Here is a 12,006-nt window from a genome sequence, read left to right on the forward strand (position 1 = left end):
GGGCGGTGGCGGTGGCAGATGCCTTTAATCCCAGTACTCGGAAGCAGAACCAGGCGGATCTCTGTGAGTTCGAGGCCAGCCTGGTCTACAGAGGGAGATACAGGACAGGCACCAAAACTACACGGAGAAACCCTGTCTCAAAAAACAAAAGAAAAAAAAAGAAAGAAAGAAAAGAAAAAAAAGAAAAAGAAAGTCACATGCCATGGCCCCCCATTTTCCGTGTCAGTCAACTTGTGGAAGTTTGTGCCCCCGCGCTGCCACAGAGAGGAGAGTGTCAGGCTGCCCAGATCTACGGCCGCTCACTGAGCTGTGGCGGCTCTTTGGCTGTAGTCTGTCTTGCAAAGTCTCTTTCTTCAGACACGTCATCGCTTCTAACTTGCTGAGAGGAAGTTTCTTTCTTCCCCTGATCAGAAAGGACTTCTAAATTGTAGTTTTTCTTTCTTTGCAATTGTTTATGTATTTTTACACAGAGAACTGTGTCCACCAAAAGTATTACTCCCGTTGACAGATAGAAAAGGATGTGAAGCCAGACAGGGCCTGATGACTGGGGACCTGAAAGAGAAAAAAATCCTTTAGACATCAGAGCAGTCCAGCGAAGCTGTGTCCAGAAGACTGACAAGGCTGTCTGTCCGGGAGATACGGTCAGGGAACAAGAAACTTCCAGCAGTTCCAGACGGGCCCTACAAGTGGAGCAGGCTCCTTGAGAATATCACATTGTCCTGAACCTCACAGATAATTGCTATTTCTGAATCTTTAATGCTTGAAGCAGTTTTGAAGATCCTTCCCTGACAGAGTCTTGGTTCTAGAACTCATGAACCCTCCAATTTAGTCAGATACAGGCAGGAGAGTATATTGTCCATGAGGGCAAAATGTAAAGCCGTCATGTGACTCCATCATCAAAGCACACACCCTTGTCCTAGTTAGTTTTATGTCTAGTTGACACAGCTAGTTACCTGAAAGGAGGGAACCTCAACTGAGAAAATGCCTCCGTAAGATCCAGCTATGTGGCATTTTCTTAGTGATTGATGGAGGAGGGCACAACCCATTGTGGGTGGCTCCATCCCTGGGCTGGTGGTCCTGGGCTGTATAAGAAAGCGGGCTGAGCAAGCCATGAGGAGCAAGCCAGTGAGCAGCACCCCTCCATGGCCTCTGCATCAGCTCCTGCCTCCAGGGTCCTGCCCTGCTTGAGTTCCTGTCCTGACCTCCTTCTATGATAAACAGTGATGTGTAAATGTAAGCCAAATAAGCCCCTTCCTCCCCAGCTTGCTTTTGGTCACTGCTTTCATCACAGCAGCAGAAACCCTAAGACGCCCTACCATCTTCTGTAGTAGGTGAGCGGGTGCAGAAGAAAAGGGAAGGATGAGGAAGAGCGGCAGGGAGGAGAGACAGGAAAGGAAGGGAACAAACGGGAGGAAGAGTGAGAGGAGGAAAGAAGGGGATAAAGAAAGGAAAAGTGACAGGCAGGAAAGGAGGAACGGAAATTCAGGGAAGAGTGGAGGAAAACAGCGCAGTTCTGAACGAAGCACGGAGCTGCTCGTGAACTGCCCCCTTCCGGGTGGGCGACACCAGCCCCCACGTGAATGAAGTACCGAGCCCCGCTCATGAGCTGCTCCCTTCCGGCTGGGCGACACCAGCCGCCACGTCCCTCCAGCTCACCAAGTATTCGAAGCTCCAGCTCAGGGCTGCGCTTAAGGACACTGCCATCCGCTGTGACTACCTCACACCCGTATAATCCAGAATCTTCTCTTCCAGCACTTGGTATGTGGTACTCTGAGGATGTATTCCTCTCCTCCAGGATCTTGCTGCCCACATAGAAGGAGAAGAAGAGTTGCAAGCCAGGGCGCTGTAGGAGCAATTTTGTCTCACAGCTCAGGGTGACCAGACTCCCCTCCAGGACGGGAGACGACAAGGTCGTTCTCAGCACAGGAGCGGCAAATAGCTCTAAAGAGAAAGTTGAAGGGACAGAGTTGTTCCGTTCAGTGTCGGTGGCCTTTTCATGAGACTCCCCTCCGTGAATCTTGCCCCAAGAGAATGAGTTTCCCCCATTTCCAAGAGAGAGGCCTATTTCCTAATAGACATGACTGGTCACTAGCTGAGGGGCTTCCCAACTACACTGTGTGCTCTCCCCTGGCGTGGCTCCATTGATTAGGAAACCACAGACCCCCATGGCAATAACCCAGAGTCAACACTAACAGGCACTTGCCAGCTAAGTCGTTCATTAGTTGTGCTATTCAAAAGACAAGCTGGGACAGTAATTTCTTCCCCCACAAAAATGAGCTATTTTTTTTTTTTTTTTTTTTTTTTTTTTGGTTTTCCGAGACAGGGTTTCTCTGTGTAGTTTTGCGCCTTTCCTGGAACTCGCTTTGGAGACCAGGCTGGCCTCGAACTCACAGAGATCCGCCTGCCTCTGCCTCCCAAGTGCTGGGACTAAAGGCGTGCGCCACCACCGCCCGGCAAAATGAGCTATTTTTAGCAAAGGAATACCTAGCTAGTGAGTTTGAGCACTAAGAAGGTAAGTCATAGAAAGAGTTAAAGGTCTTGTACAAATTGGACAGAGGAAACTGACTTACAGAAGCTTAAAGAGAAGGGAGCTCAGACAGGCTATGTATTCCTGACACAAACGGAAAGTAAATCCAATTCCTAATGTCTTTCTGGCTTCTATAGAATTTCTATGGAAATGTCATAAGGTTTGACTGGATTATTTTCTAGTAACTCTGGCTACCTTGAATGAGTGAGTCTCTGGCCTTAGCAGCTAAAATAAACAGACGAAGTGTGTAGTTCTATCCCCTGACTTTGACATGCACTCCTGTGATCACTGATGGGCCGTTGTGGATGCTGGAAAGAGTGATGGGTGGGGACTCGGAGGCCTCGGTTCCGGTTCTGGCCCAGGCCGTGGTGGTGGGGTGGCCTTTAGGGAGGCCGTTTGTCTCCCTGGAACTCAGTTTCCTCCTTTGTAAGTTAGGTGAGGACTTGAATGCTTTGTCGTGGTTTCTCTGGACCTTCCAGCTGTGACTCTTATCTAGACCAGATACCTTTCACGGTGACAGACACTCCGGCAGATGTGCAGTGTTGGTTTCTTCCCATGCCTGAGCAGTGACTCGTGTTGCTTTTCAGAATGGTGACCTCAGAATCTCGAGAAAAGTGAAAGGATTTTCCATTTCGATAGAAAATCACATTGTACACCAGCTTGTTCTCCCAGCCATGACACCTCAAGGTCAGAGGTTCTCCTTCTGTGAGGACTCTGCGGGAGGCCTGGAGTAGCAGCCAACCTGAAAAGTGAGGACCCACAGTGTTCGCATGCACAGAGGAAGTCCAAGGAGGCCAAATCTTGGCCCTGGAGACTTTGATATCTTCTACTATTTGCAACGTTCCAACCTCAGTCTCTGTTGTGGCCCACACCTGAGTCCCACGCTCAAATCTCTTCAGCTTTGCTAGAAAAAAAAAAAAAAAAAGCAGGGCTGGAGAGATGGCTCAGAGGTTAAGAGCACCGATTGCTCTTCAAGAGGTCCTGAGTTCAATTCCCAGCACCCACATGGTGGCTCACAACCATCTGTAATAAGATCTGGCAACCTCTTCTGTGTACATAATAAATAAATAAATCTTAAAAAAAAAAAAAAAAAAGCAACCTTTCCCAGCAGCTGTGCACGCCATCCCCCTCATCCTTTCCCAGCAACTGTGCACACCATCCCCATCATCCTTTCCCAGCAGCTGTGCACACCATCCCCCTCATCCTTTCCCAGCAGCTGTGCACACCATCCCCCTCATCCTTTCCCAGCAACTGTGCACACCATCCCCATCATCCTTTCCCAGCAGCTGTGCACACCATCCCCCTCATCCTTTCCCAGCAGCTGTGCACACCATCCCCCTCATCCTTTCCCAGCAGGTGTGCACACCATCCCCATCACCCTTTCCCAGCAGCTGTGCACACCATCCCCATCACCCTTTCCCAGCAGCTGTGCACACCATCCCCATCACCCTTTCCCAGCAGCTGTGCACACCATCCCCCTCATCCTTTCCCAGCAGCTGTGCACACCATCCCCCTCATCCTTTCCCAGCAGCTGTGCACACCATCCCCGTCATCCTTTCCCAGCAGCTGTGCACACCATCCCCGTCATCCTTTCCCAGCAGGTGTGCACACCATCCCCATCACCCTTTCCCAGCAGCTGTGCACACCATCCCCATCACCCTTTCCCAGCAGCTGTGCACACCATCCCCCTCATCCTTTCCCAGCAGCTGTGCACACCATCCCCATCATCCTTTCCCAGCAGCTGTGCACACCATCCCCATCACCCTTTCCCAGCAGCTGTGCACACCATCCCCATCATCCTTTCCCAGCAGCTGTGCACACCATCCCCATCATCCTTTCCCAGCAGCTGTGCACACCATCCCCCTCATCCTTTCCCAGCAGCTGTACACACCATCCCCATCATCCTTTCCCAGCAGCTGTGCACACCAGCCCCCTCATCCTTTCCCAGCAGCTGTACACACCATCCCCATCATCCTTTCCCAGCAGCTGTGCACACCAGCCCCCTCATCCTTTCCCAGCAGCTGTGCACACCATCCCCATCACCCTTTCCCAGCAGCTGTGCACACCATCCCCATCACCCTTTCCCAGCAGCTGTGCACACCATCCCCCTCATCCTTTCCCAGCAGCTGTGCACACCATCCCCATCATCCTTTCCCAGCAGCTGTGCACACCATCCCCATCACCCTTTCCCAGCAGCTGTGCACACCATCCCCATCATCCTTTCCCAGCAGCTGTGCACACCATCCCCATCACCCTTTCCCAGCAGCTGTGCACACCATCCCCCTCATCCTTTCCCAGCAGCTGTGCACACCATCCCCCTCATCCTTTCCCAGCAGCTGTGCACACCATCCCCATCACCCTTTCCCAGCAGCTGTGCACACCATCCCCCTCATCCTTTCCCAGCAGCTGTGCACACCATCCCCCTCACCCTTTCCCAGCAGCTGTGCACACCATCCCCATCACCCTTTCCCAGCAGCTGTGCACACCATCCCCATCATCCTTTCCCAGCAGCTGTGCACACCATCCCCATCACCCTTTCCCAGCAGCTGTGCACACCATCCCCATCACCCTTTCCCAGCAGCTGTGCACACCATCCCCATCATCCTTTCCCAGCAGCTGTGCACACCATCCCCATCACCCTTTCCCAGCAGCTGTGCACACCATCCCCCTCATCCTTTCCCAGCAGGTGTGCACACCATCCCCATCACCCTTTCCCAGCAGCTGTGCACACCATCCCCATCATCCTTTCCCAGCAGCTGTGCACACCATCCCCATCACCCTTTCCCAGCAGCTGTGCACACCATCCCCCTCATCCTTTCCCAGCAGCTGTGCACACCATCCCCATCACCCTTTCCCAGCAGCTGTGCACACCATCCCCATCACCCTTTCCCAGCAGCTGTGCACACCATCCCCCTCATCCTTTCCCAGCAGCTGTGCACACCATCCCCATCATCCTTTCCCAGCAGCTGTGCACACCATCCCCATCACCCTTTCCCAGCAGCTGTGCACACCATCCCCATCATCCTTTCCCAGCAGCTGTGCACACCATCCCCATCACCCTTTCCCAGCAGCTGTGCACACCATCCCCATCATCCTTTCCCAGCAGCTGTGCACACCATCCCCCTCTTATCAACCCTTCTCAGGGCTCAGAAATTGTTTGGGACAAAGTTTATTTTGCATGAAAAAAAGAATTTTTAGATGACCCAATGAAGCATACATACAAAGCCCCTTGAATATGATGTACCCCTGTCTGGCTTCTATAGCCAAGAGAACATGCCAAGCCAGGCACACATTTGCTATATCTGTCTCTTTCTTAGCAGCATGCTAGATAGAGATGCTCCTGGTGGTCTTGAAGCAGTAAGCTGCCGTGATGTGACATACAGCTTGTGAGGATTACATGGCAGGGGCTTTGGGGAGCTGAGTGCCCCCCAAAACCAAAGGACAGCAATTAGAAAATGGGACACTAGTCCTATAACCACAAGGAATTGAATTCTGCCAATAACTGTGAATTCGAAGAGGAACCCAAAGGAACACACTACAGTCCACACCCTGACTACAGAGAACCTATGAATACAGAAGCGTAATAATCATATGTGTTTGGAGCTGTAGGTTTGGGAAAATCTGTTATGATGCAGTAGAAAAGGAATGTTGTCTAACTGCTGAAGTGTCTGTTAATGAAGATGAGGTGTCAGGGAAGGTGGGTCTTTCACTCTCCAGAACTCATCTATGGATAGCGAGTGTGTGGTCCACTGCAGTGTGTGGCAGTCTGTGGTCACTCTTCAAAACTCATCTATGGATAGTGAGTGTGTGGTCCACTGCAGTGTGTGGCAGTCTGTGGTCACTCTCCAGAACTCATCTATGGATAGTGAGTGTGTGGTCCACTACAGTGTGTGGCAGTCTGTGGTCACTCTCCAGAACTCATCTATGGATAGCGAGTGTGTGGTCCACTGCAGTGTGTGGCAGTCTGTGGTCACTCTCCAGAACTCATCTATGGATAGCGAGTGTGTGGTCCACTGCAGTATGTGGCAGTCTGTGGTCACTCTCCAGAACTCATCTATGGATAGCGAGTGTGTGGTCCACTGCAGTGTGTGGCAGTCTGTGGTCACTCTCCAGAACTCATCTATGGATAGCAAGTGTGTGGTCCACTGCAGTGTGTGGCAGAGTCTGTGGTCTCAGACACTGCCACATTTCTTATAAATGCAATTAAGACCTGAAACTCAATCTCACACTGCCCAGACACACCGATGTCTTTGCTTTATGTCTGAAACACAGTAGAAGATTTTGATATATCTCCATATGAAATTAATTGAAACACAAATAGGAAAAACTTACACCCTGAAATTAGCCAGACCGAGGTCTACATATCTCAGTGGACTTTTATACAGTTAGAATAGCCATTCAGAATGGAAGATGTGGGCTTCACATAGGGTTTGTCACTGGGGAGTATATTTTTGTGCACTTATCACCAAAAATGAAAACTCCATGACAGAGATAGACCTAGAAAAACAATTAGCTGCATGTCCTCTTTCCTGGCATGTGTCCTTTACCTGCAATCTGTCCTTGTCCCCTAATGTCCCCTTTCTGGTTCTCTTTCCTTATGTTGTGCTGTACCAAATGTCTATTTGTTTACATATATTTTTGGCTAGATTCTACATATGATGAAAAATGTGGCTTTTTTTTACCCTAAGTGGGGATATTTCATATCAAAACATGTGATACAGCTTTTAGCTGTATCATATGATATAGACATAGCTTGCTAATTTCCTATTCAAACATCACTCCCTCAATTCACTGCCTTGAGTAGGAAAGTGACCCTCATTCTGAGTCACATGACTAGAACTTGGATCCACCAACTAGCTGTATTTTCTTGGTCCTGGGTCTCTATGGTTTTTTTTTTTCTCTGCCAGTTAATGATTTAAAAGGCAGGAAAAAGTCTTGAGTGCGGCAGATATAGCAGGGAAATTCTTGAACACAGCAGACAGCACTAGCTGGTGAAAAGGAGCTGTTATCAGAGGTGAGGAAATGCACACACACAGCAAGCTCACAGAGACCCTCTGCATACACCTGTGCACACACAGAAGGTCACAGAGACCCTCTGCACACACCTGTGCACACACAGAAGGTCACAGAGACCCTCTGCACACACAGCAAATACATAGAGACCCTCTGAACACACCTCTGCACACACAGAAGCTCACAGAGACCCTCTGCACACACCTCTGCACACACAGAAGCTCACAGAGACCCTCTGCACATACCTCTGCACACACAGAAGCTCACAGAGACCCTCTGCACACACAGCAAATACATAGAGACCCTCTGCACACACCTCTGCACACACAGAAGCTCACAGAGACCCTCTGCACACACCTCTGCACACACAGAAGCTCACAGAGACCCTCTGCACACACCTGTGCACACACAGAAGGTCACAGAGACCCTCTGCACACACAGCAAATACATAGAGATCCTCTGCACACACCTCTGCACGCACAGAAGGTCACAGAGACCCTCTGCACACACCTCTTCACGTACAGAAGGTCACAGAGACCCTCTGCACACACAGTAGTGGGGCTAAGGACTTAAAAATTCAGTCTCCAGGTGGCGGTGGCACACACCTTTAATGCCAGCACTCAGGAGGGAGAGGCAGGGGGAATCTCTGTGAGTTCGAGGCCAGCCTGGTCTAGAGAGAGAGTTCCAGGACAGGCAGGACTACACAGAGAAACCCTGTCTCAAAATAAAATAAAATAAAATAAAATAAAATAAAATAAAATAAAATAAATCCAGTCCCTTCTCCATGGCTAGGGTTTTTTAAGTTTTTGATGAGTCTTTCTCCCCTAATTTAGGATTGGTGGCTGACTGGCCCACAGGTGTTCTGTAAGCATATACAGAGCCTGTTCAACTCCTAGGCTAATCCATCAGCAGAGGGCCTAACTGGTGGCAGAAAATAAGAAAACAAGTGCAGCCCTCCAGGCCTATTTTTTTAAGCTGCCAGGATTTTGTCTCCTACCAGGAGGGTGAGGAAGAAGCTGGCCGTCTTGGAAGTTTGCTGCCTTTCCTCCCTAGGCGTCCCCTCTCTCTGCCTCCCAGGGAATGTCTAACACCCAGTGTCTTAGCAGCCCCAGACTGACTGAAAGTGGCTGAACATTGATGTAACCTCGGCAAACCATTTTATAAACAGGATAGAGAGAGCAGTAGCCAGAATTAGATGACAATCAAGAACTTTTGTTCATTTGTGGGGGCCAGGGGACCATAACGTTGAAAAGGTATGCCGCAGAGAAATTCCCAACACTTGAGAAACCCAGAATATATAAAGAATTCCTATGAGCTAATGGGGTGGGGAGAAGGAGTTAAGAGTGCTTGCTGGGCGTCTAGAGCAGTGATTCTCAACCTATGGGCCGCGACCCCTTTGGTAAACCTCTATCTCCAAAAAAAAAAAAATTTACATTACGATTCATAACATTAGCAAAATTACAGTTATGGAGTAGCAATGAAAATAACTTTATGATTTGGGGTCACCACAGCATGAGGAACAGTATTGAAGGGTCCAGCATTAGGAAGGTCGAGAACCACTGCTCTAGAGGGCCTGAGTTCAGTTCCCAGAACTGCCAGTGACTCCAGTTCTAGGTCCAACAACCTCTTCTGGCTATCAAGGGTAGGTACCTACACACATGACACACACACACACACACACACACACACACACACACACACACAAATAAAAATAAAAAAGATTGGCCAAAATACTCATCAGGTACCTTATGAAGGCTTTATAAAGACAAGTAATAAACACATTGTGGTCAATACCACAGTCACCAAAGAAATATAAATTAAAACTATGTGCAGCCACTATACACAGTCAGAACAACACAACAAAAAATACACACACAAAAAGCTGCTGTTGATGAAGTTAGAGATATGTTGGCATAAATTTTGGACAAAGATAAAATATTAGAGTCTGAGATTTTTCTTGATACATTGTATCCAAAACTGGTCCAGCTGGAGTGCTGTGGGTGTGCTGTAAGCCTCAGGAAAATGTAATAGAATTCAGCTACTGTCACAAAAGCTACTACTTGGGAGGTAACCCAAACCCAGAAGGACAAACATGGTATGTACTCACTCATAAGTGGATTCTAGATATAAAGCAAAGAACAATCAGACTGCAACCCACAGAACCAGGGAGGCTACATAACAAGAGGGACCCTAGGATGACTGTGGCTTATAATAAGTTTTGGTTTTACTCAATTACTGGGCAAGCCTCAATTAAATATTTCACTATTAGGATAAGAATTTATACTGTATCAAGCTGATAATAGAAAAAATAAATAAATAAAAATAAAAAAGGGCTACTAATTGGAAAAGTCAAGGACTTTTCCAAACGTCAAGCCATGGCTTAAGAAGTCTTGGTGATATTTTAGCTTTTGTATATATATTAGCCAGTTCCCACAGTGATTTTTTTGTAATGCTATGTGTGCTTCCAAGAACTCCTAACTCTAAAATACCTATCAAGCATCCAAGGCCAAACAATCTCCTGAACCTTATAAGGTAACACCCTTAAGGGAACAGGCGTTGTTCCCTAGGTCGGGCGGATAGCCTTATTTCTTGTGCAATCTGAGACCCTCCTTTTCTATTACTAACATTATAGACTCCTAACTTCTCACCTAACTACTTCTAGGAATGTAGACTGAGCACATAGATCCCCTTCTTGATATACTAACCAATCATTAGCTCTCTGTTGACCTCCTCCTTTACCACTTCCCTTTTGGGTTGTAAAAGAAAGCCTGGTGGTCAGTGCCTGAGGAAAACTCTTACCTGCCTTTATGACCCTGTAGGAATTCAAGCCTGGTGACCTGGCTGGAGGGGGAGTATTGCTATTGCTTGGGTTTATAACTGGATTCCTGAGAGACTTAGAGAGAACTGAGAGAATAAGGAGACTGAGAGGAGAAGAGAGAGAGGAAAAAAGAGAACAGAAGAACTAGATGGGTAAGAACTGGAGAGGAACGGACTAGATGGGAAACTACATTGAAGGGCTAGAAGAGAGTACTAGAGGAATGAGATGGAAGATGAGGAAGAGCCAGATGGGGAAGAACAAGATGAGAAAGAAGGAGATGAGAGAGAAGGAGATGAGAGAGGAGCTAAGATGGGAAGGAACTAGATAGGGCAGAACTAAGATGAGAGAATTAAGATAGAACTTAGAGGGGACAGCAGATAAATGTAGAGAGAAATCAGGCAAGAAAGGAGCTAGGTATGAGAGCAGAATAGAAGCTGTGTAGAGAAAGAACTGACTCAGAAGAATTAAGTGTATGGACTGAGGAGTTTCGTGTACATAGATTCATTTCCTTTCATCAAAGATTAAATTATCAGCTGGTTGTAGATTCTTCCCGGACCCTGGAAGGGGACTATCAAGGGGCTGGGCCCCCTTAGTCCCCAATATGGGTGCGTAGGGCCTTGATGTGATGTTTTAGTTATACTGACTTGATTTGACCTGCTGGGTCCTTAGAGCTGATCCGTTCACTCAGATAATGTCCCACATATATTCTCAGAGAGAAAGAGAAACAGAGAGGACTCTGGCACCCACACAAAGGGAGACCTTGGGATCCCCAGCCCTCCTGCCCATGCCATGCTTACTTCTGTGGATTTCCAACTGTACAGGGTCGCTTGGCATTGAGAGACCAGTCCGGCACCTGTATTCACCACCGTCCTTGAAAGTGGCCTTAGTGATACTGTATCTAGGCATGGAGATCTGAATGAGTGTGCTGTTGATAAACCACTGTGTGGAACTGTCTCCAGGCAGGTGGAGTCCCTCACACTATAAAGTAACATTTTCCTTCTGGAAAATACTGACCCATGGAGGCTGCAAGGTGATCACAGCCTTTGTGGCATTGGCTGTAGGAAAAAGAACAACAACGGAGAAAACCCTAAGCAGGGATAAAGCAAGAACTGTGAGTGATTGGTAAAGCATCGCTAGCATAAGGAAAAGTATTGAGTTTGAAAACATTAGCAAGTGGAAAGCCAGGAAGCTAGCCAGCCTTCCAGTGCCCCCACTGCTGTGGGAGCTGTTCTGGGTTATTTGATCCCAATCCAGGCGTTAGGATTTGGGTGCTGGTGATGAAATCACTGGTGTTAATAAAGGGGGGTTTCAAACCAGAGCAAACTGCCTTGAGACAGTTTCCCTATACTCAGTGCTAGGCTGTCTTTGAGGGGTGGGAAGCACCTCCATCCACTTCTTTATTGGAAACTGAGGCTCAAGCCCTTGACTCTTCCTATCTGAGGAGAAAAACCTCTCTCTGTTTTCTTATAAAAGGGACAGGTTTGGGGGGGGGTACTAGAAAACCCAGCCCAACAGGACTGCTTCTGGCTTCCCACAATTCTGTGCTTTTCTGAGCTCACTGGGCCAATGGTTCTCAACCTATGGGCCATGACCCCTTTGGAGTTTGAATGATTCTTTCACAGTGGTCACCTAAGACCATCAGAAAACA

The 12,006-nt window shown here is 48.2% G+C and overlaps 1 protein-coding gene across 1 annotated transcript in view; it reads right to left on the minus strand.

The window, feature by feature from the left end:
- Window positions 1-289: 289 nt before the first annotated feature.
- Window positions 290-12,006, minus strand: part of Fcgr1a (Fc gamma receptor Ia) — a 12,494-nt gene continuing 777 nt past the window's right edge. The window contains 4 exon segments of the mRNA XM_059266593.1: window positions 290-552; window positions 1,657-1,941; window positions 3,033-3,269; window positions 11,156-11,413. Coding sequence (XP_059122576.1) covers window positions 290-552; window positions 1,657-1,941; window positions 3,033-3,269; window positions 11,156-11,413 — 1,043 coding nt within the window.

This window comes from Peromyscus eremicus, chromosome 6 (assembly GCF_949786415.1).
Source record: "Peromyscus eremicus chromosome 6, PerEre_H2_v1, whole genome shotgun sequence".
Lineage (NCBI taxonomy): Eukaryota > Metazoa > Chordata > Mammalia > Rodentia > Cricetidae > Peromyscus > Peromyscus eremicus.